General features: G+C 39.8%; 1 protein-coding gene across 3 annotated transcripts; it reads left to right on the top strand.

Moving 5' to 3' along the window:
- The first annotated feature begins 307 nt into the window (after positions 1-307).
- On the top strand, positions 308-21,571 carry ZBTB25 (zinc finger and BTB domain containing 25). 3 transcript variants are annotated; one of them, XM_030855210.2, is made up of 4 exons: positions 308-360; positions 1,430-1,617; positions 13,801-13,980; positions 17,100-21,571. In XM_030855210.2, exons 3-4 carry the CDS (start codon positions 13,808-13,810, stop codon positions 18,232-18,234), a joined length of 1,308 nt encoding a protein of 435 aa, XP_030711070.1. In that variant the 5' UTR covers positions 308-360; positions 1,430-1,617; positions 13,801-13,807; the 3' UTR covers positions 18,235-21,571. The 3 variants fall into 3 exon arrangements, with proteins under 3 accessions (XP_030711070.1, XP_030711071.1, XP_069901076.1); XM_070044975.1 differs by lacking the exon at positions 308-360 and adding an exon at positions 367-464; XM_030855211.2 differs by lacking the exon at positions 1,430-1,617 and having other exon boundaries at positions 315-360.
- Positions 21,572-24,837: the final 3,266 nt, after the last annotated feature.

Raw genomic sequence — 24,837 nt, 5'->3', positions numbered from 1 at the left:
TCTCCACGCTTCCGCCTACAGAGTCGCGACTAGCGACCGTGGCGAAGCCACCCGGAGCGCGGACCGACCCCCCGCCCGGCCACTTGAGCGGGCGGGCGGGCGCGCGAGCGCGCACCTACGCACCTACGCACGCACGCACGCACGCACGCACACCGGCCCCCTCCCCGCCCCTCTGGTGCGCCAGCTACGAGGCGCGCGGTCACGTGGGCCCATCCCTGGACGGCTGGCGCGGGAAGCCGCGCGAGAGCGGGCCGCGGAGTGCGTGAGCCGGCGCCGCCGCCGCCGCGTGACGTACGCGGCGCGTGAGCCGCCCCTCCCGCACGGAGGAGTCAGGCGGCCGCCCGCCGCGGCGGCCTCTGGGTAAGTGATGAGGCCCGGCCCCTGTGGGCTGCCCCGGGCTCAGTCCCTCCCGTCGCGAGCCGCATGGGGCGGCGGCCTGCAGCTGCGTCGGTCGCGGGACAGATGCAAGTAGCTGGGGAGGGGGGTGCTTTTGGTCTGTATGAGATGTCAGTCAGGGCAGTGGAGGAAAATGGCAACCGCGAGTGAGAACTGGGCTGAGGAGGTCCAGAGCTGCCCTTCGCTGCCCGCACCAGGCGGCTTCCGGGGCCTGACGCAGGCCCGGAGAGGGCGCGGGGGCGCATTAAAGGCACGGAGTCCTTCCGGCTACCAGTCCGGGTGCGACCGGCGCGGGAAGCCCCGACGGGCCTGAGGCATTCCCCATGCAGCCGCACCCCCGACCCCTCTCGCCAATGGGCGGGTCTCCAGGTGCCACCTGCGGGACGCTGCAGCCACTGTCCTCCCTTCCCCACCCCCGTTTGTGATTACCCCGTCTCTAGGGCAGGAAGTCCCCACCATCCCCATAATTAAGTTTTCTTTTTTCAGATTATATTAATCTCATTCTAAGCAAAGTCAGTTTTTCTTTTTAAAGCTTGCTCCATCTATCACTGCCTTCTCTAGCACTCATTATTTGGAGAAAGCAAGCAAGCTGTTGTCAAGCTGCTCTAAGCTGTACCTGGAAATTGACAGCAGCTAACATGTTTCATAAATTAACGCCCCAATGGCATGTATTCTCTTGAGACTAAAGTCTTTTTGGCAGAGCTGTTGATTCTCAAAGGATGTTGTGAAGTGTGTAAAGTACACTTTGTAATCACAAATTTTTTTTTTTTTTTTGTGGTACGCGGGCCTCTCACGGTTGTGGCCCTTCTCGTGCAGAGCACAGGCTCTGGACGTGCAGGCACAGCGGCCATGGCTCACGGGACAAGCCGCTCCGCGGCATGTGGGATCCTGCCGGTCCGGGGCATGAACCCGTGTCCCCTGCATCGGCAGGCGGACTCTCAACCACTGCGCCACCAGGGAAGCCCTGTAATCACAAATTTTAAAGCTGAAAGGGGCCTTATAGAAAATGCAGTTCATCCCTCTCATTTTACAGATGAGGACACTAGGCCGAAAGACGGTGTAGCTTGATCGAAGTCCCAAGACGGTGTAGCTTGATCGAAGTCCCATACCTCTTCACTAACTGGACTCCAAGGCTCTAGATGCCTTGGTCGTTACGCTCCTCGCCACAGCCGGAGTGCGGTGCCAGTTTAACCCACGCACCGTAGAGACTATCTGCCAGAGGTGATTATGCTTGACTTGATTCCGGTTATTGAGAAATCGGACTTGGCTAGTGTGATGGCTCTGGTATCCTAAGGAATGCGGTTGACTATTTCTAGGTGGAATAAGCTGCCTATTAATGTACTTTGGGCTCAAAGCTTGTCGTCATCGTCCCCCCCCCGCCCCCAAATTCAGCCCTATTCTCTGCAAGAATAACCAAGATTTACAGCATTGGTTGCTTCCTTGGGTAAAGGCATCAAAGACCTCTTTAGCAATCTGCATGTGCTTTAATTAAGTGTAAATTATTAATCCATTATCAGACATCAGCTCCTTAATAAGGAACAAAACACCGATGGTATAGGAAGCAGAATAGATGAGTTCTGATGGCTGGGAGGTTATCAGGAAGCAGTGGAGCATCACAGGGATGGTCAGCAAGAAAAGAGGAGGGGACCTTACATGACTTGCTACACCTTTTTGCCCAGCCCTGCTCTGAATGTCTTGGAGGTAGTAGAGGGATTCTGCTCAGGTGTGGTCAGTGTTTATTGAGTACCTGCAGTGGCTAGCTGCTTTCATAGATGAATTTTGAATACTTAGCAAAAAGGAGGTAGTGTTGTCTCCATCTTACAAGTGAGGAAGGAGTCTCAGAGATTTACCTGGCTTCGATGATGCAGTCATTTGCAGTAGAGTTCAAGCCTAAATCACTTTATCTCCCAAGTCTGGTCAGTGCTCTTTTTGCATTAGATCTTGCTACCACTTCTAGCCAGGAAGGGGATGAGAGAATCGCCTGTGGCTGATTTATTGGCGCCTGTGGTTGCCCAGAGAGGCTGAGCAGGACTTTCAGCTGCCCTCTATGCCTTAGAAAGTGGAGCTGTGTGCTTCCACCCTATCTCCTGAGGGGAATGCGAAGGAGCCAGGCTGTCTAGCTGGGGAGGAGGGGCCCGAGTGCCTTGGCCATAAATTACCCTGGCCAGGGCTGTGCTGGGAAGTGTTGCATAATGCCCTCCCCACCACTGAACCGAAGTGATTTATATACTATGGTCCATAGATGGTGCTTGACCATCTTGTTAAAGAAAAACTTCTCCATTTTAGTAATAACAGGGCCAGAAAAGCGTTGAGGGTTTTTTCCCCCTTGTCTTAAAAAGCAGCACAGGTGCTGTTATCTTGATAAATTATAAAGTATTTCTGCACCACTTCCTGTGCCCCCTTTCTGCTTATTTATTCCAAATTGCATGTGAACTTCAGTCTTTTGAGAGAAGAATGCTAAGAAAAATACTGTTCCAGTTTATAGTTACCAGCACAGGCTATGGAGTCAGACGTAGCTTTTGATCCCCACTTTATGCTATTTGCTAGTTGTGTGTCCTAAGCCTAGGTTTTTTCCTAATCTGTAAAATGGAAATAAAAATAATATATATAGTCATGGTGAGGGTTAAAAGAGATAATGTGCATAGAGCATTTAGCACAAGGCCTTGCACATACTATTTATTCTGTATAATAATAGCTATTGATAGTAACTAAACAGTATTTCCTCTAGGATAGAAGAGATATTGCTACTTGAACTTGCTTAGGGAAAGTGGAGGAAGAGGAAAGAAAGTAACAAACATCAGTTTCAGGATTATTGGTTGAATTTATTAACACTTCTATTTTCCCTTTGCTAGTAGGAATTTTTTTTCTTTCTTTCTTTCTTTTTTTTTTTTAACCTTACCTGGAGAAAAAGTGTTTATAGTGTTAAGTTAGTTATTTTTGAAAATTTTCTAATTCATTTCTTCCCTGGTTACAAATCAGTCACACAATGACTTTTTGTTCCCCCTGAAAAACCCTAGGCACTTTAAGCAAAGGGTTTCATTAGCCCATGTGGATAACGTGTTTGTGGAACATTCCATGGCAAAGGAAGTAGTGGTTCACCTATATTCAGAAGTTATAATCATTCTTGTTTATACCGTATTCTCGGTGTGTACTAGCATTGTTGTTTTCCAGCTTTCTCCTGTCCTGTGAGTAGCTTATTCTTCTTTCAGAAATGCAGACTTTATTTTTTTAGCAGACTAAGAAGAATCTTTTCCTTTCCTTTACGGGGTTCTGATATTTTTAAAGTCCAGTAGAAATTTGCCCTCACTCGTGTTAGCATTCTTGTTTGCCTGGTGTTGTGGCTTTATCAGGCATCCCACATGTTGGTTAGATGGGGGTTGAGATGTAGTAGGCTGGCTGTGTCTGCCAACAGGCAGGAGGCCCCAAACTAACGTTTCCCCGTTCCGTTAAAGGTTTCTAGAGCATGACTGCTCTTCCTGTGTCATTTACCATGTCTGCTTCTTACTCTCTTCTCTTATACTCTCAGTGATTTTCATAAGCAAATGCCTAGAATTACTGCAGATTTTACCTCACACAATAATTTTCAGATTTGGAATTTCCATGTCATTTTCAGATATTATGAAAGTAGGTGTAATAGTGTATGAGAGAGTTAAATACACCTCTTTTTCCTAAGTACTTTTTAAAAAGTTTGAAAATGTTGTGTTCCTCGTCCGCCCCCAATACCCATCCTACTAGTTTGGGAATATTTTTGTTTCTTAATCTGGCTAATATTTTAGTTTAAAGTTAAAATTAGAATTACAGTAGTTGATTTTTGTTCATTTAATGTAACTGGTATAATTCCCACATTTTGAGCACTTCTTGTGAAATTGTGTCTTTTTCTCTGTAACTTTAGTTTGTGAAATAGTCTCTAGGGTTTCCTTTATCCCTTGTTCTTTTAATGCAGTGGTTCTTCATTGAGGCATTATATTAGAATCACCTAAGGAGCTTAAACAAGGATCTGTGCCTTACCCTCAGCAGTTCTGTTTGGGTTCATCTGGAGTAAGACTCAGGCATCAGTACAACTCTACATGGAAGGTTTTACAATGCAGTCAGCAGTTAGAGCCTCTATTCTGGGGTAAAATGATTTCTGCAAACATTCTCTTGGTTATAAAACGTTACACCACCACAATCATGTGAAAGTACATTAAAAAGTTAAAATCCTTGTATAAAGTCTTATTATGTAGCACTTTGGATATTTCTCCTTTTACCTTTGTATTTATAGCCATGAGTAAGTATCTCAAAAAGGCTGTGCACATTCCTGGGCCAACTTTCCTGTCTCCATGTCTTAACAATAATTAATAAAGTCACAGTGGTGAGAACCACAAAGAAAATATCTAAGACTTTGTTTTCCAAAGAAACAGATGTCTTACTCCTTTTGTTTCTTCTTTTATTAAAGATTCTTACAGCTTGCAAGAATGAAAAGCTGTGTATTGTAGGACATCATTCTGGCTACCATAGATCTGAGAGTCCAGTCTAACTATTATAATAGATTTTTAAAAATAAAATCAAAGATGTTGGGTATCAAGGTAACTTTGAATTCAGCTAACATAGATACTAGTATTAAGCTGTTCTGGCTTACTTAGTTTGAGCTAACCCAGAGTTATTGCAATCTAGTAAGTAAACAAGGTTTTTGTAGTCTCTTAAATATCAGTGCTATTATTATAAATACCACTTTGATAACAGATAAAGCATTTTAAGATGTAGAACCGTTACATTTGGCTATAGTATTTGTAAATATGATGATAGGTTATTTTTTTGCAACCTCTCTCACATTTTGAATTTCCACCAAAAATTCTCACATATGACTTCTAAGATGTTTCTGTATACATAGGAAACTTTGGCTATTCCACATCCTAAAGAAAATAAAATGAGTGGTCAAAAACTGATGAGCAAAGGCTACATAAAAAGCCTAGCTAATAATCTGCAAAGTAAGTTACATTAGAAAAATGTTCTGAATAACTTTGTGATGTATTGGCTCTGTTAACATTAGGTAAAATCTGGTGTGCTGCCTTAACACATGAAAGGTCTATTATGCAAACAAATTTGGATGAATTTATATATGTATGTGTGTGTGTGTGTGTGTGTGTATATATATGACTTCTTTTTTTTTAACAGATTTGAGTTTGTTTCATGTTATAAACTTGGAACATTTACCCCCTTATTTGATTCAATATATTTGCAACGTCTGCCATCAGTATATATGTTGAAAGTTCTAGATGGGAATTTTGAAGAAAGGGCACTGAGTTTAAAGTCAGACTTGAACTGAAGTTCTACCAGCACCATTTAACAGCTAGTTATCTGACTTTGGGTACCTTTCCTGCCTTCTCTGAGCCTGTGGTTTCTTAAGCAGAAAATGGAAGTAATACAGTACCTGCTTCACTACCTCATAGGATCAAAAAAAGATAGAGTAGGGCAGAGGTTCTCAAAGTGTGGTCCAAGGACCCCTTGAAGGTTCCTGAAACCCTTTCAGTAGGTTTACAAGTATCTCCCTTTTGCCAAGGCCAAATTGTCTTAATACATTTGAACCAAAACAACATATGGCAACAGAGTGATTGTAGAAGCAGAGAAAAGAACCCAGCTGTATTTTTTAAAGCCAGGTATTAAAGAGGATTGCAAAATGTAAAGCAATGCCACCCTTCTCACTTAAAAAAAAATTTTTTTTAGAATAAATGTGTTATTTATATTAATATGTAATGGGTTTATTATTTCAAATATATTAAAATTGGAAAAATTTCACTTAATTCTGCATATGGTAAATATTGATAAATATAATCCACATAAACAGCAGTTCTTAACAGCCCTTAATACTTTTCTTAAGAGTGTAAATGGATCTTAGACCAAAACTTTTTAGAACTGCTGATAAAGGGTGATGGCTGAGTTCCTATCAGGACAATTCTGCAAATAAAAATTATAAACTTGAAAAAAAGTTTTAAAAACGACCAGATGGCATTCGAGAGTGACAAAAAGCAAGCAGAAACTGGAATGAGGTCTATGCTTGGAAGAATGGAACAGCTGTGAATAATTTTCCATTTTTATGGCTTTTAGCCTGAGAGAAGGCCCCAGTTGGGGACATGAGGGGATGGCTAAAACTGTGATAATAACCCATAGTCTTACTTGCTTGAAGAAAAGAGGACAGAGTTCAGAGTGACCACACAGGTAGAAAGTAAGGAGGAAAATCCTAGAAAGGATGTTGGGGGGGAGACCCCAAATCCTGTATCTAAACTCAGCTTGGATCTCTTGCCAGCCCCTAAACGTATACTAGTGTTGAGCAGCCTCCAAACAGCACACCTAGCACTAAAAAAAAACACCTCCTAGAGAAATGGAAATAAAAACAAAAACAAATGGGACCTAATGAAACTTAAAAAGCTTTTGCACAGCAAAGGAAACCATAAACAAGACCAAAGGACAACCCTCAGAATGGGAGAAAATATTTGCAAATGAAGCAACTGACAAAGGATTAATCTCCAAAATTTACAAGCAGCTCATGCAGCTCAATAACAAAAAAACAAACAACCCAATCCAAAAATGGGCAGAAGACCTAAATAGACATTTTTCCAAAGAAGATATACAGATTGCCAACAAACACATGAAAGAATGCTCAATGTCATTAATCATTAGAGAAATGCAAATCAAAACTACAATGAGATATCATCTCACACCTGGCAGAATGGCCATCATCAAAATATCTAGAAACAATAAATGCTGGAGAGGGTGTGGAGAAAAGGGAACACTCTTGCACTGCTGGTGGGAATGTAAATTGATACAGCCACTATGGAGAACAGTATGGAGATTCCTTAAAAAACTACAAATAGAACTACTATACGACCCAGCAATCCCACTACTGGGCATATACCCTGAGAAAACCATAATTCAAAAAGAGTCAGGTACCAAAATGTTCATTGCAGCTCTATTTACAATAGCCAGGAGATGGAAGCAACCTAAGTGTCCATCATCAGATGAATGGTTAAAGAAGATGTGGCACATATATACAATGGAATGTTACTCAGCCATAAAAAAAAATGAAATTGAGTTATTTGTAGTGAGGTGGATGGATCTAGAGTCTGTCATACAGAGTGAAGTAAGTCAGAAAGAGAAAAACAAATACTGTATGCTAACACATATATAATGAATCTAAGGAAAAAAAAAAGAAAAAATCATGAAGAACCTAGGGGTAAGACAGGAATAAAGACACAGACCTACTAGAGAATGGACTTGAGGATATGGGGAGGGGGAAGGGTAAGCTGTGACAAAGTGAGGGAGTGGCATGGACATATATACACTACCAAACGTAAAATAGATAGCTAGTGGGAAGCAGCTGCATAGCACAGGGAGATCAGCTCGGTGGTTTGTGACCACCTGGAGGGGTGGGATAGGGAGGGTGGGAGGGAGGGAGATGCAAGAGGGAAGAGATGGGAACATATGTATAACATTTACTTTGTTATAAAGCAGAAAGTAACACACCATTGTAAAGCAATTATACTCCAATAAAGATGTTAAAAACAAAAAACAAACAAACTAAACCATGGGGAGGCAGAACTTGGAGTTTAAGTTCAGCCTAGTTAATTTGCAAAAAACAAAAACATCAGTACGCTTTAGAAGAATATTACAGTACCTAGAGTCTTTAGTTATCACAGTGTCTAAGATATTTTCCACAATGACTAGACATATGAAGAAACAGGAAACTGTAACCCTAATTAGTGGAGATTGACCCCAAGATGACCCAGAGGTTGGATTTAGCTGAGAAGATTTAAAGCAGCTACTATAGCTATGCTCAAGGATGTAAAGCAAAATAAGGTTGTAATGTGTGAACAGACTGGAAATCTCAGCAGAGAAGTAGATACTAAGAAAGAATGAGATGAAAATTTTAGTCCTGGAAACATATCTGAAATAAAGAATGGGTTAGATTAGGAATGACGGTGAACTTGAAGATAAGTAAATAGAAATGATCTCATCTGAAGCAGAAAGAGAAATAAATTATTGTGTGTGAAAGTTCTCTATAAACTTCAACATTCTATATTAGCATCAGGGATTAATAGGTTTCTTTCAAGGCCTAAACTCACCTCTTTCCTCTGCATATGGACTGACTTCATAGTTCGTAAAATCAATGCCATCTAAGAGTACACTCAAATTCTCTCTCCTTACCTCAACCATCTGCTTTCCACCATCAGAAAAGAGATTTCTTTTTTCTCCATGGCTACCTGCTACACCTATACTTTTTAAATTAATTAATTAATTTATTTTTGTCTGTGTTGGGTCTTTGTTGCTGTGTGTGGGCTTTCTCTAGTTGTGGCGAGTGGGGGCTACTCTTTGTTGCAGAGCGTGGGCTTTTCATTGTGGTGTCTTCTCTTGTTGCGGAGCACGGGCTCTAGGCATGCAGGCTTCAGTAGTTGTGGCATGTGGGCTCTAGAGCTCAGGCTCAGTAGTTGTGGCGCACGGGCTTAGTTGCTTTGTGGCATGTGGGATCTTCCTGGACCAGGACTCAAACCTGTATCCCCTGCATCGGCAGGCGGATTCTTAACCACTGCACCACCAGGGAAGTCCCTACACTTACACTTTTGATTGCATTCTTTCCGGCTTCTAGAGATTACACCCCTCTTCAGCCTGAAAGTCTTTGATCTGCAGTTCCCTCAATGTCCTGTTCTGTCTGTACCTACCCTTTATGACCTCTGCTTTCTGACATTCCCCTGCAGTCAGATATTTTGCTCTTGCTGCTTTCCCAGACTGTTGTCAGAGGTCACCAGAAACCTCTTGGTCAGCACACTTGGGGGTATTTGTAATAGGCCTCATCCTGTGTTTCTCTGCAGCATTTTATACCATTGCCACCTCCTCACACCAAGGTTCTTGCCTTTTCTGTATCTCTCTCAATGGCAATATATTTTCTTATTTCTCTTCTTCTGTCTAGTTGTACTATTCTTGTCTTTAAAGGATTCATTCTTAGCTTTTTTCCCCTCTTATTTCACTCAGTAGTCCCATCTAATCCTGGTGACTTAAGCCTTGTTATTGCAGAGAATCTCCTTTCCAGTGCTGCCTGTTGTCTCCACAGGTAACTAAACATTTCTACTCAGATGTCCTAGAGTGGACACATAGAACTCACTGTGTCCAAAGTGAAACTTCTCTCTTACGAAGCCAGTTTCTGTGCTTCTCCTCTGGCGTTCTGCTATGCTACCTTTGTATCAACCTAGCACATGGCAGTTACTCTGCAAATAGGACCGGAAGCAATGAATGAGTTCTTCCAGTTACTCAAGCTGGAATTCTGAGACTCACTTTTGACTTGATCTTCTTTGTGGCTGACCACATCCAGTCCTCTGCCAAGTCATGTCAGCCTCCATCTGGTATATCTTCTTGTATTCCTTTCTTCATTCCCACTGCTGTTGTTTGGATATTGCAGAAGGCTACTTGCTGGTCTTTATTTCTCTATGCCTTTCCCTTGCTAATCTTTTATGTGTGTTGCTACTAGAGCAGTTTTGATTCCCAAGCCTAATGATGGTAATTTTACTCATTCTATATATATATATATTTTTTGCTGTACGCGGGCCTCTCACTGTTGTGGCCTCTCCCATTGCGGAGCACAGGCTCCGGACGCGCAGGCTCATCGGCCATGGCTCACGGGCCTAGCCGCTCCACGGCATGTGGGATCTTCCCGCACCGGGGCACGAACCCGCGTCCCCTGCATCGGCAGGCGGACTCTCAACCACTGCGCCACCAGGGAAGCCCTACTCATTCTGTTTTTTTCTGCCTAGAATGCTATGTTCACCTTCTGCCTGTTCATTGAAATCCAGTTCAAATGGATTATTTTTCATTGGGTTTCCTGTCATTTATCTCCCCCTCCTAGTGTGTTCTCGAACTGCTGTTATTGACACTTACCACTTTTACTTCATGTCATAGTTACTGTGTTTTATATTTTATCTCCCCTATTAGCCTATAATCTTGATTGCAACATCATTGTAATTTTTTTCTGTCCCCGTGCCTTGTACAAGGCATGCTTTCAAATATTTTCTCTTTATTAAATTTCTCTTCACAAAATATTTGTTTGATAAGTGAATTTAACTGTTACTCATAGAACATTAACCACAGATTTTTGTATATGTGGCTTTTTAGTGTGCTATTTTCATTTCCACATGGTTCAACAGTTCACTATAGTAATGTACTATATGTATAAATATATATATATATATATATATATAGAACTGTTGAAAACATTTATGAGCTGAGGGGGGTTTTTTGGGACAGTTTGTAAGACTGGTTTAAGGTACTTCAATTTGAACCATTTTATTGAATCTAAGACATGTTTTCACATTGAAATCTCCAATATAGAGTTTTATTTTGGTTTTTTAATCTCCTTATAAATTGGTGGTATTTTAGAATCAGGAAAATGTGGTAAATACAATAAATATTGACTTTTAGTTAAATGGCCTTTTGGAACAATACCCACAACCTGGGTTTTCGTTTCTATTCTTAGAAGATAGACTCAGGTCTTTGTAGGTTCTGTTATCTTATTTTTTATTTCATTGCTGCTTAAAAGCTTTTAAAATGAGATGGTATGGGAGAGTTTTGTTTTGTTTTGTATTTTTACTCGTGGGGAGGAGTAAGGGAAACTACTATGTTTGAATTAGTAGGATTTTTGAAAGTAATGGTGCCGAAAGCTCAGTTTCTCTGTACACTGGTGCAGAATCGAATCTTGGAGACAAGAGTTTTGGGTGAAGTAGAAAAGGATAGCTTTATTACATTGCCAGGCAAAGGGGGACACAGTGGGCTCCTGCCTCTAAAAACTATGTGTCCCAACTTGGAGGATACTGAGAAGTTTTATAATAATGGTTCCAAGAGGGCATGATCAGCTCATGGACATTCTTCTGATGGGTTGGTTGGTGAGGTAAGTAGGAGTCAGCAACATCAACCTTCAGGTTCCAGCTGGTCTGGGGTCTGCATGCTTGTGGGCAGCATACCATTGTTAATCTTAACTTCTCCCACCTGGAGGGGGTTTCAGTATCTCCCAAACAGCTCAAAGATATTGTTGTGTGTATCCCTTGATGGGGAACCAAGACCTTGCACAAAGGCTGCACTATTGTTTCTATGACTGTTTATTTCTCTCTGGTCTAGCATCCCCTCGTTTCCCGAATTAACAACTGCTTTAATCTGCCTGTTGGAATTCAGGGAAGGTCATGGAGGCTGAATGAAAGCTATGTCTTGTAATCAAAGAAATGGGGGACACAGAAAGGCTTTGTGCCCAGGAGCCCCACAGGGCCCTGCTCAGTATCGTAATGTATGAATGTAGAGTTAAAAAAAGCAAGTTGCAGGATTCCTAAAGTATAATATTATTTGTATAAAATTTTAAAACATGCAAAACAATACCAAACATTCTTAAGGAATCTGAACACATGCAGTAAGAATGTGATAATGTACAGGAGAGTCATAAACACCAAAATCAAGATGGTGGTTACCTTTGGAGGCAAGGTGGGTGGGGGGGTAGAGTGTGGGAGAGATGCCAGGGTGTCTTTACCCTGTTTGTAATGTTTACTTTTTGTGCCCAGGGGTGGGTGCTTGTTACCTTGTTCTCTTTACCTACTGTCTGTCTGAAATATTTCAACATTTTCAAACAGTATAGTTCCCCCCACCCTTAACTCTCTGCTCCCTAGTTTCCCTCCCAGAAGCAAAATTGGTTTCTTCGAACCTTTCCAGACATGTGTATATAAACAAGAATATATTTATGTGTAAATTCCCCCACCTTTAAAAATAGAATAACCACTACCACTTTTACATAAATAGTAGTCTTCTCTACACAGTTTTACATTTTGCTTTTTTTACTTACTATGTCTTGGAGATTATTCCATATTAGTACATTATATATGTAGTTTTAATAAAAAATAGATTTAACCTTTTATCAATAATAATTGCCTTTATCTTTACCAGTTATAATCTAGACTTTATCCACTAATAAGTATAAATGTTTGTTTTGCTGTGTCACATTTGCTTAAGCAGTAGGAAATCTGGGTTTCTCCCTGATTCTTCTTTGCAGGCTTCCCAGGGTGCTTGATGTGTAGACTGTTCCCTAGGCTCCTTCAGTTGATGAGTCGTGTTTTTTTCTGGGAGGTGGAGAGGGAGGACACTGGGGCTGTGGAGTCCAGTGCCTGGGTTTGAATCCCCTTACGAGCAATGTGATCTTCGGTCAGTTAACTCTCTGTGCTGATTGTTTCTTCATCTGTAAGGTGCATTGAGTATTTCCTTTCTCATAGAGTTGAACTGAAAATTAAATGAGTGAAAAATGCCTGACATACAGGAAACAGTATAAACCGTTGACTGTTTTTATTATATTATCCACCACTCAGCATTTTACTGCCCAAGCTATTGCGAGTCTTCAGACAGCTAAACCCACACTCTCATCACTGACCTCCTTAAGACTTTGGTCTCTCTGGTTAGTAGGAAAACTTCATTTCTTTTTTTAGGACCTGCTTTTTTAGAGGAGGTTCTCCCAGCACCCCAGGGATGCCCTTTATACCCCAGCTGCCTTCTCTCTGCACAGTTGAGGTGGAGAAGGTAGAGGAAGGAGAAGGTGGCACAGCCTCCCACCTCCCAGGGCCCTCACGAATGTTCTTGCTGCTCTACTCACATCAGACTTCTCCGCCAGAATTATTTTGCATGTTCTTCCGCATGCGTGATTTTTTTCCCCTGACACCAGTGGTCCCATCCTTTATTCTACTTCATCGGGAACCTCCATGCTTGTATGTGTCTGAGTCCAGTTAAGGTCAGCGCTTAGGTTCTTTTCCATTGGGCTCCAGGCCCCATGTGAATCTGGGGATGTGGCTTGACATCTATTTTAAGGGCTCCTGTGACTGATAAGTTACCCAAACATTATATGATAGGAGGCCAGTGTCCCCTGAGCATAACAGAGGATCCCTAAGGAGCAGTGACAGCTCTAGCCCAGGCTGGACACACTGTAATGTTATTAACATTTATGGTCAACATTTGAATAGTAGTTTCCATTACAAGGTGCTTTTCACATAACTTATCTCATTTGGCCCTGAGGCAAGGATCAGTACCTCATTCCCATTTTTGCCAGTGAGGAAACTGAGGACTAGAAACTGTGGTTGCATGGATAAAAAAGGACAGACTTCCTTTCACGTCTTTGTCACCACACCAAGCCACCTTCTTACCAGATTTTAAAAAGGCCACATTTTATCATTTCAGCAGGGTTGAAATCAGTTGTCATAATGGGGTATTTAATGTTAGCTAAGTTTGGGGTAAAATTAACAGTATTGAAAACTGTTGAATAATTTCATTTAAATTTAGGTCTCCTTGTATTCTGTAGGTTTGAGTGATCTATAGCCAACCTTGTAAAAAAAAAAAAATCTATATTATCCTTTTTCTCAGAGCCACAATGGACACAGCTAGCCATAGCCTTGTCCTTCTGCAGCAGCTGAACATGCAGCGAGAATTTGGTTTTCTGTGTGATTGCACAGTTGCTATTGGAGATGTCTACTTCAAAGCCCACAGAGCAGTGCTTGCTGCTTTTTCTAACTATTTCAAGATGATATTTATTCACCAAACAAGGTAAGGATGTGCTTTTGTAAATCAGAAGTATTTTTGATATTGTGATATAGCTAAGCCTTATTATAATCTCATTTTGGGGATTCTTTGTTACGGGATCACCTTAGGAAATAATAAAAATTTATAATTTTTTTACACATCTGTCATTAAACTCTGTGTAGGGTTCATGGTAGAAGATAGAATGAAAACAATAATGGCTAAAATCTATTGAAGGCTTATACCATAAACAAGCACTAAGCATTTATCTAATGTAAATTCTGTTATCCATACTTTTTTAGAGAAAAAGAAACTGTAAATGAGTTGTTAAGTAACTTGTCCATCTAGGATTATACAGCTAATATATTAAACTCAAATGCAAATCAGTGCTCTTAATCACTAAGTCATTGATTTCTATTCCATAACACTTTCATAGCAAGGTTTCAATGTCATAACTCTGCCCACTTTATATTCCGTATTACAGTTCAAATGTCGTTTGTTTCAAATGTTTTTTCAAAAAAATTTTTTAAAATCTAGATTGCCCCAGCGTGGGGTATTAAGGAGGGGGTTATAAAGTGGTATCCAGATTCTGAGCTCTTGGAAAAAAATAGCTTTAATACCTCCTAGGTTAAAAGTGATGCAACACTGTATGATTTTTTTTTTTTTTTGTATATGGTACGCGGGCCTCTCACTGTTGTGGCCTCTCCCGTTGCGGAGCACAGGCTCTGGACGCGCAGGCCCCGCGGCCATGGACCACAGGCCCAGCTGCTCCACGGCATGCGGGATCCTCCCGGACCAGGGCACGAACCCATGTCCCCTGCAACGGCAGGCGGACTCTCAACCACTGCGCCACCAGGGAAGCCCTGTATGATTTTTTTTAAAAGACCTTACATGGTGGGACTTCTCTGGCAGTCCAGTGGTCAAGACTCTTTGCTTAAAAAAAAAAAAAAAAAAAAGACTCTTTGCTTCCAGTGCAGGGGCTGTGGGTTCAATCCCTGGTCGGAAACTAAGATCACATGCCAGGTGGTGCAGCCAAAAAAAAAAGTTTATAGTCTAAGAGAGAGGTAATGCGTGTAAAGAAAATAATTGCAGTGTAATTGGTCTCTTTGCGCCTCAGTTTCCTTCTCTGTAAAACACTAGAATAATATACCCACCCCATGGTATTGAGAAGATTAAATGGATTAATAATATTAAAATGCTTAGAACAGAGCTTTGCACTGTTAGCTGCTGCTATTAATAGTTACTGTGATGTCTATAATAGAAGTGCTGCACAAGGTAGAGTGGAGTGTCAGCAGCCTTATTTTGAGAAGGTTGGCACAGGTTTTACAGAGGCTCTGAATGTTGCAGGATCAGGAGGAGTTTTTCAGATGTTGTAGAGGAACGCAAAAAGTTACAGTTGCAGGCAAAGGGGGAAAATGCATGAAAACATATGCAGATATGAACCAGGCTAGCACATTCAGAAAATGGAGTAGATCAGAATGATTGGAATATATGACACAAAGGGGAGAGGAGGTTAGAGTCGGGGACAGGTCATGGGTAGTCTTTTCTGCTACGCAAAAGAGTTTCCTCTCCGACTTAAGGGTCAGTGTAGAAACTAGATTAGAAACACTACCTTCACATAAGCCTCATCTGAGAGCAGTGAGTTGGTTCAGCTCTTAAAGCCCGTTGTGTACCAGGCACCATGCTAAACTAAATCCAGGCGATACAAAGGTAGCAGGCCTACTTTGTGGTATCTCTGTTGAGCAACTAAAAATCCTCAGTTAAAAGAGCTCTGTGCTGATATAAAAAAAACCCTGCCACAGACCATGGCAGTGAGGTAAGAGTCACAGGTAAGAGTGAAACCCAAGAGGGAATCCTAAAATGTCAGGACTAAAGAAATGGATTGCCGGTGTACTGACACTTGCTTTCTGATGTATCGACACAAACTTTTGCTTCAGGGAAGGTGAGTGCATCAACTGATTCCACTGTTCCTTGTCATCCAGCATTTCCCTCAGGTTGTTTTTATCCTAATTTTGCAGGGTGTTTCCTGATTTTCTTGTTACACAGTTATTTCCATCTATTTTCTGAATTCTAGATTCATATGTGAAAATTGGGCTTGAGATTAATTTAAACCTTTTCAAAGTTACACTTGTATTTGTTTGCAATTTAAAGAGTAGATATATTAATACAGTTTGGAAGCCAAAATAAGGTTAGTGTGATTTAAAATTCTAAATAGTACCAATTCCAATAGACCCTTTTAAAATTTTTAATTATTTTTTACTATGGTATGATATATGTAAACATAAAATTTGCCATTTTAACCATTTCTATTTGTACAATTCAGGGGCATTAATCACATTCACAGTGTTGTGCAACCATCACCAGTATCTATTTCTAAAACTTTTTATCACCCCAGAAAGAAACTGTAACCATTATATAATAACTCCCCATTCTCTCTACCCCCAAGCTCCTGGTAACCTCTAATCTATTTTCTGTCTCTATGAATTTTCCTAATCTAGATGTTTCTTATAAGTGGCATCATATAAAATTTGTCCTGTTGTATCTGGCTTATTTCACTTAGCATGTTTTCAGGGTTCATCCATTTTGTAACGTATATCAGAACTTCATTCCTTTTTATGGCTGGATAACATTCCATTGTATGTATATGCTGCATTTTGTTTATCCATTCATCTGCTGATGGACACTTGGGTTGTTTCTAGCTTTTGGCTAATGTGAATCATGCTGTAATGAACATTGGTCTATAGGTATCTATTTGAGTTCCCGATTTCAGTTCTTTTGGTTATATACCCAATAGACTATTAAGTTCCTTAAGAGCAGGGTACCTATTTTATTCATCACTTTTCTACCCCCTGGCATGCAGTTTAAGTGCATATCACTTAGGAGTCACTAATTAAATGTTGAACTAATCAGAATATCTGTGTTTCTTAACTTTAGGCAGTAGATTGAATACATGAAGACTTGTTGCTGCGCCATAAAACTGGTATACAATGAAAACTTAAGCTTTTGTTGCTGAGTTTCATCAAGGCAGATTGCTAAGTTAGAACTTCTTAGGAAGAAACTGCTTTAGCCTAAGACTGTGTACTGTTAACTAAAAGGCCAACCGGGTTGTTTCATTCTGTGTGGGTCTGTTTTTTTGTTTTTAACAGTGAATGCATAAAAATACAACCAACTGACATCCAACCTGACATATTCAGCTATTTGTTGCACATTATGTACACGGGGAAAGGGCCAAAACAGATTGTGGATCATAGTCGTTTGGAGGAAGGGATTCGATTTCTTCACGCCGACTACCTTTCTCACATTGCGACTGAAATGAATCAAGTGTTCTCACCAGAGACTGTGCAGTCCTCAAATTTATATGGCATTCAGATCTCAACGACCCAAAAAACAGCTGTCAAACAAGGGCTGGAGGTCAAGGAAGCTCCTTCCAATAACAATGGAAATAGAGCTGCTGTCCAGGGTGACCACCCCCAGTTGCAGCTCTCTCTTGCTATTGGGCTGGATGATGGCACTGCAGACCAGCAGAGGGCCCATCCTGCTGCCCAGGCCTTGGAGGAGCACCAGAAGCCCCCCGTGTCCATCAAGCAGGAGAGATGTGACCCAGAATCTGTGATTTCCCAGAGCCATCCCTCACCCTCTTCAGAGGTGACAGGCCCTTCTTCCACTGAAAGCGGTATCAAAACACACCTATGCCATTACTGTGGGGAACGTTTTGATTCCCGTAGTAATCTAAGACAGCATCTCCATACCCACGTGTCTGGATCCCTCCCATTTGGTGTCCCTGCTTCCATTCTGGAAAGTAACGACCTTGGTGAAGTGCATCCACTTAATGAAAGTAGCGAGGCTCTTGAATGCCGCAGGCTTAGCTCCTTCATTGTCAAGGATAATGAGCAGCAGCCTGACCACTCACACCGGGGTGCCACAGAGCCTTTGCAGATCAGTCAAGTGTCTTTGATCTCCAAAGACACTGAGCCAGTAGAATTAAACTGTAATTTTTCTTTTTCAAGGAAAAGAAAAATCAGCTGTACTATCTGTGGTCATAAATTTCTCCGAAAGAGCCAATTACTGGAGCACATGTATACACACAAAGGTAAATCTTACAGATATAACCGATGCCAAAGGTTTGGTAATACATTAGCCCAGAGATTTCAGCCATATTGTGACAGCTGGTCTGACATCCCCCTGAAAAGTTCTTGCTTGTCGCAAGAACAGTTAGACTCATCTTGTGCCTTAGAGTCAGAACTCACACAAGAAAATGTGGATACTATCCTGGTTGAGTAGCAGTTTCTCCTTCAGGATTTTTGTATCAGTTCTGAAAAAGAAAACTCACATACTTCTTTTAATTCATAAATTATTTTTCTCCTCAAGTTCTATTGACTTTTTCTTTACCATTTATCCATAGTTTTAAGGTTGTATGTATTAGATCTTTTTATTGTAAGATATATTGATACATAGCTACTAAAATGTAACCTTCAATTAGGGCTGTGAAGTTTTCATAAATTAAATCACAATTTAGAAATCAGAAATCAATATAGAAGTATGGAAGTTTTTCCAGGTTGTAGAATCTGTAAAATCAAATTGAATATGAAATAAGTGAAATCTTTTTTAAAGAATATTCTAGACTATCACTTTTGGTTAATGTTCCACATGAATTAAGCCCTTATAAGGATTATTTTAAAATATTTTCTGCCATACAGGGAATTAATAGTTTTTAGTGCATAACTGTATGTTATAATGTATAAATCATTTGTTTTAAGGCATAGCTATACCAAATCGTGAGTAGTTTTAAATTACTTTTTACTTACTAGCTCTGCAACATCTTATGTGGCTTTATTTTTTTTTTAACACTGAGCATACCTCATTTTCAATAAAAAATATTTAAGAGAGAGAAAGGGAGAAGAGTCAGAAACACACACAAAAACTTAAACAGAAAGATACATACACATAGATAAGCATAGAAGCCCCTGGTGTTAGAGACAGAAATTCAGATAGATCTGTGTTGACTGACACCCTAATGTTATCTTAATCTAGAGTGTTTTCTTAAAGACCTTAAGGGAGGGGCTTCCCTGGTGGCGCAGTGGTTGAGAGTCCGCCTGCCGATGCAGGGGACACGGGTTCGTGCCCCAGTCCGGGAAGATCCCACATGCCGCGGAGCGGCTGGGCCCGTGAGCCATGGCCGCTGAGCCTGCGTGTCCAGAGCCTGTGCTCCACAACGGGAGAGGCCACAACAGTGAGAGGCCCGCGTACTGCAAAAAAAAAAAGACCGTAAGGGAGTTTGAGATTTTTATGACCAGAGGTTTACATGAGCTTATGAGGTAAATGATAAAATACAAATTATCTTTCTGCCTACAGTATCAGAAGATTTTATAGGCTACCTGGGTTGACATTAATTTTCTAATAATCACCTGAAAAGGTAATTTTTCAGTGGCACAATTTAAACTTTTTTCTGGTCCATAAAACCAGTAGAGTAGATATAGTCAGTGTCCTAGAACTATGTTTAAAATCCATGACAGCCTTCCCTCTATGAATCAACTTAACTCCCTTTTATATTGGTGAAACTTACAAAGCTAAAATTCCAGAAAAATTAAAATTGGTGGACTGAATGATAGATTCTCCTGCTGTGTGTAGCTGGGAAATAGCTGGTTAAACTTCACCACAGAGTATAGATGTAAATTGTTTCTGAGGTGTTTAAATTTAAAATACTAGAGAGTCAAGGATAACAAAAGAGAGAGGCTTCAGAACAGCCTTATCTTTTTTTGTATGCTGCCCTGCTAAATTCTAAACCTCACAGGTAGCTTAGTAAATTTAATAAATTTGGTTTGTGAAGATTAGAATTAAACTACGTACAGAAACTGTTTGATCTCCTTCCTGACTGCTCACTTCTGCGGTTATTTCCTGACATCAGAGTTCCTCAACGGTATCCGAGTTCAGTCAGGATGTAGCTCAAAGAGAAATCCAGCTCATTCTGAGGGCACAAAGGTTTTCTCTGGGTTATCAGTGAGTTTAGGTGAATTATGAACTGATAAGTTTTTCTTAAGGAGTGAATGAAGAAAACCAATGGGCATTGTCTAAGGTGGTTGAGTTTCTGTCGTAGACATGGATGGGAAGCCTTGTGGGGCCCAGGTTGACATATGTTAAGAGCAAAATCTAAGTAGCTATTGATACAGAGTCAGTTGTATTGGGAGTAGTTAAAACAAATGTATTGCTCTTTAGTGTCAGAACTGCATCTAATCTTATATGTAAATCATTTAAGTAATTATTCAAACTCATACTGTCCTCAAAGACTTCATCTCATAGGATGAACACAAATATTAACATTGATTTCATGTATCTTAGGCTATTCTAGATATATTCCCTAGCCTTCTTCAAGTAAAGTTTTATTTTTCTCATTTAGATAAAAATTTTCCTGATTTTTCTCTTCTGTTTTCTTTCCTACTTGCTCAGTCATTAGTCGTTGACACAAAGAAGTGTGTATAGCTAAAGGGTGGGAGTAAGTGTGCATATGAATTGTGGTGTAGGGCAGCAGTTCAGGGCAGAGTCTGGATGTGGCAAAAGTTTGCTTTTGGCTGACTGTTCATGACAGACAACATTAACTTAAAGCAGAGATATATCTACTTTTGTTGGGTGTTAAGGAAAGAGTGCTTAACTGTATTTTTATTCTTATTCATAAAGTTACTTTTATTATTAGGAATTCAAAACAAATGTTCTTTTCCTTCATCTTCACAGTATTCTGTCTATATTAGGAAGTGGGAAAATGATTACTCCATTTTATAGGAAAATATCCCAAAACCTGGGTTCCAGAGAGCCAGTGAATCACTATTCACTGTGGGAAATGACCCCAGTTTTATCTTTTTCATTCATTCAACAGGAATATTTTAAAAATAGCTATTTTATGACTAACACTGTGCCCTGAGTGTATTTTTTTAAGACATGATTCCTCACTAAGAAAAATCTACTTTGTATAAAAAAGTCCTCCCAGCAAAACCCTTTAGTTTTGACTACATCATTTGTAAAATGGAGCTATTATCTTAGCCATATAGTATGGTTTGCATGATGATTATCAAACTCTTAAAACTGGAAATGCTGTGTACACCTTAATGTATTGGGCAAGTACTAGACAGACATTTTCCCTTTGGATCAGCTTAGAATTTTCCCTTCTTTCTAGATCCCACATATAGTTGTTCTCTGGAGGAAAACAGACTGTTTCAGTATTTGTCCTTATTAGCCTATTGTCAGAACTCAGTATCTGATAAGTGCAGTCTGCCTTATAAGAAAACCAAAATTTCTTGATTTATCTCCTGAGATTATTATCTCTTTCTCTGATTTTCTGACTTCCCATCTGTAAAGTGTCTGTAAGCAATCCCTACCTCACAGGGGTGTTGTGAGGATTTGTATTAAAACTGTGTTAAGTTCTATCAGTATTACTGGTAAAAACCAACCATATAAAGAAAACTACATTCTACATGTTTTCTGCAGCTAAACCTATTAACTTTAGTATTCCAACTCATAAATTCTAGAATGTCTTAAAAGCAGTCATGTACTACTTAATACTCAATAATTAATTGGCAGAATTCTTATTTTTTTGGCAGAATTCTTATTTTTTTTTTTTTTTTACAAATACTCTAGAAACAGCAGTGTTGCTAGAATTCCTATTCTACCTACCATAGTTTAACCATCAGTATTTCTCTTCAGCCTTTAACAAGGAGGATATTAATTCTTTGGTGTTATTGGGAATGAAACCTTGCCAAGTGCAACTTTATTTAAAGTTCCCCCAAACGTATTATTTACATATAGGAAACGGAACAAAAGCAATGGAGAAAATACTATTTTCATTTCTCTGATGTAGGTCATCTAAAAAGTAGATGGAGACCAGAAATGGAGCAGGGCAAATAACCGAGTAATTCATTATGTTTTGTCAAAATAGTAAGGCTTCACTTAAAACAGAAGGAAATACATATTAATCATGGAAGAAGATAGTCTGGAAAATGTATAATTCCACTGATGTTTATTTGCACAGGCAAATTCTTGATGTTGTAACTCAGATCCTTGAGAAGTATCCATTTTTTTGTAGTAATTGAGGTAAAAATAGGCGATGTGAAGAATTTTCATAATGTAACTTGTATCTTTGTATGTTTTAAACTAAATGTAGCTCTATGGTATTTTATTATAATTAATTTTTAAATTCCTAAGAATGAAATCTGTACATTTTTATTCTTTGCTGTACTTCTGTGTTTGTATGGTTGGACTTTTTTGAAAACTGGTAAGATTATACAATCCTATGCCTGGCTGTCTTAAATATAAGGAATTACAAACTGTGATTTTTGTCTTCAAGACCTGGAAGAATCCTTTGTGCTTCAGTGTATATCTGTGCCACACTTGATTAATTAGTAGATATTGCTCCAATGCAATTGATGTTAACTGTCATCAACTCTTCTATTTTGTGCCAAATAAAGTCATTTAATCAGATTAAATAAAATATCAACTTAAAATACTTTCAAAGAAACTTGGATTTCAAAAACCTGTACCAAAAAAAAAAAAGGCAAAAGGGAATTCCCTGGTGGTACAGTGGTTAGGAGTCTGCACTTTCACTGCCGAAGGCCTGGGTTTGATCCCTGGTCGGGGAATTAAGATCCCACAAGCTGCACAGCACGGCCAAAAAAAGAAAAAGAAAAAAAGCAAAAACTTGTACAATGAAAAAGGGCCCCTGAAGAAATCTTCAAAGTACTAGTAATAGTAACACATAATACAGGAGACTGAAATCAATAATATATTGTATGGTTAAACTCTTCCACCTAATGTATTGTGAGTTTGCTTCAGAAACATTATTTCAGAAAGTTTCGTATTCTCCATTTGGAATGAAAACTGTGAATTTCATGTATTTTATCATGACAGATAAATTAATGTGACTTGATCATAAACAAAACCTTTTATTAACTCAGCTTATAGAATGTGTTCTTATTTTACAGCAGTGTCTGCCAAATGTTGTCTTCCTAGTGTTGAGGTAAGTGGTCTCTGTACCAGGTAACACTTTGGATGTGTGATGCAAAAATGCATCAGTGAGTCCAATTCTTACCAGCCATAATCTGTGTTAATAGAAAAGTGATGTCCTAATCAAGTGCTTTCCAACTGCCATCTCTGGAAAGAAAGGTGCTATGTAGTCATTTCCCAGAAGTTTCTTGCTTTGCTCCTTCCTTTCTTCCCTATTTTCTCTCTATCTCCTCCAGTAGCGTAATCTGCAACAGTGGTTCTTAGCCAGGACGTATTAGTCAGGTTCTCCAGAGAAACAGAACCACACTGTGTGTGTGTGTGTGTGTGTGTGTGTGTGTGTGTGTGTGTGTGTGTGTGTGTGTGTGTGTGTGTGTGTGTGTGTGTGTGTGTGTGTGTGTGAGAGAGAGAGAGAGAGAGAGAGATTGAGTGAGTGATTGATTATAAAGAATTGGCTCATGCAGATATTGAGGCCAAGTCCCAAGATCTACAGTTGGTAAGCTGGAAACCCAGGGAAGCCAATGGTGTAGTTCCAGTCCAAACTTTGTAGTTTGAGAATCACAAAGGCAGGAAAAGACCAATGTCCCAACTTAATAGGCAGAAGTTACCCTTACTCTTAGGAGGGTCAGCTTTTTCTATTCAGGCCTTCAACTGGTTGGACAAGGGCCACTCACATTAGAGAGGGCAGTCTACTTTACTCAGTCTACTGATTCAAATGTTAATCTCATCCAGAAACACAGACACATCCAGAATAATGTTCGACCAAATATCTGGGTATCCCATGGCCCAGTCAAGTTAGACACATAAATTTAACTATCACACGGGGTGGTCCCCTTGCACCATGGTGAAATTTGGCAATGTGGAGGTGTTTTGGGTTGTCACAGCTGGGTAGGGGTAGGGGAAGGTTGCTGTTGGCATCTAGTGGGTAGAGAGACCGAGGGTGCTCTAAACATCTCACAGTGTAGAGTATAGGCCCCACAACGAAGAGTTTTCCAGCCCAAAATGTCAGTAGTGCCGAGATAGGCTACTCCTGGTCTAGAAGGGCAAAGTAAGTTTTATGAGGATTGTTAAGAGCTAAAGGATACAAAACTTAAATTTAGCGATTTTTGTCCCAGTCATCTTTGAAGTTAATACAGTTCTTATGGAGTATGAGATGTGTTTGTTCAGAATTAAATTTCTATCTGTATTCACTTTTATGCCATCTTTTCAAAGGTACAAAATGTGATTATTAAAAATCATAGATGTATTAAGCAACAAGACAGTTTTAAGTCTGTTCATATAACCTTTGAACTAAACAATTGTGTCTATAATAAGGTCTCTCTGAAATTAAAATGTGATCGTAGTTTGTAATTTGTGTAAATATTTAATCTGGCCAAAAGGTGGCACCAGTGTACCTTTTAAAAGTCTATTTTACATTATGCTCAAATTTGGCATCACTGTTTGCTTAATTCACATATATTTAATACTTAGCTATTCCTGAATCTTGCTTCACTTTATAGAGTCATGACTAATGAGAATCTTCCTTGAATCCCATAATATATTAGGTACTGAAATATACTGACATCCCTCTTTGATCAAGATGCTTCCAATTTACCTGTACAGCAGCAGATAACTTTTTAAAATATCACATTTAGTGTGCTTGTTATATCAAGCATTTCTGAGGATTCTTGTAAGTCTTTAACATTAAGTCTTCAGAATTTTAGTCTCAATCACATTTGTTCTTCTAATCAGACATCAGACTCAGTTTTTGGTGTTCTACCTGGTCAAGAGATAAATCCAGGGACATTTGAGTAAATACTCCCTAGTTTCTTACCTCTTGCTTCTTTTCTTCATAGCCACAACCTCGGAGTTTGGCCTGTATATTATTTTCTGAAATTTACTTTCTCTTTCAACTGTGAT

Source organism: Globicephala melas, chromosome 2 (genome assembly GCF_963455315.2).
Source record: "Globicephala melas chromosome 2, mGloMel1.2, whole genome shotgun sequence".
Lineage (NCBI taxonomy): Eukaryota > Metazoa > Chordata > Mammalia > Artiodactyla > Delphinidae > Globicephala > Globicephala melas.
Note: the sequence above shows the minus strand (reverse complement) of the source record. Positions and strands in the feature narration are given on the sequence as shown.

Excerpts from the sequence above, each read along its gene's own strand:
- ZBTB25 (XM_030855210.2), top strand. The coding sequence starts at position 13,808 with ATGGACACAGCTAGCCATAGCCTTGTCCTTCTGCAGCAGCTGAACATG. Across the intron at positions 13,981-17,099 it reads ATATTTATTCACCAAACAAG|TGAATGCATAAAAATACAAC; the intron begins GTAAGGATGTGC and ends TGTTTTTAACAG.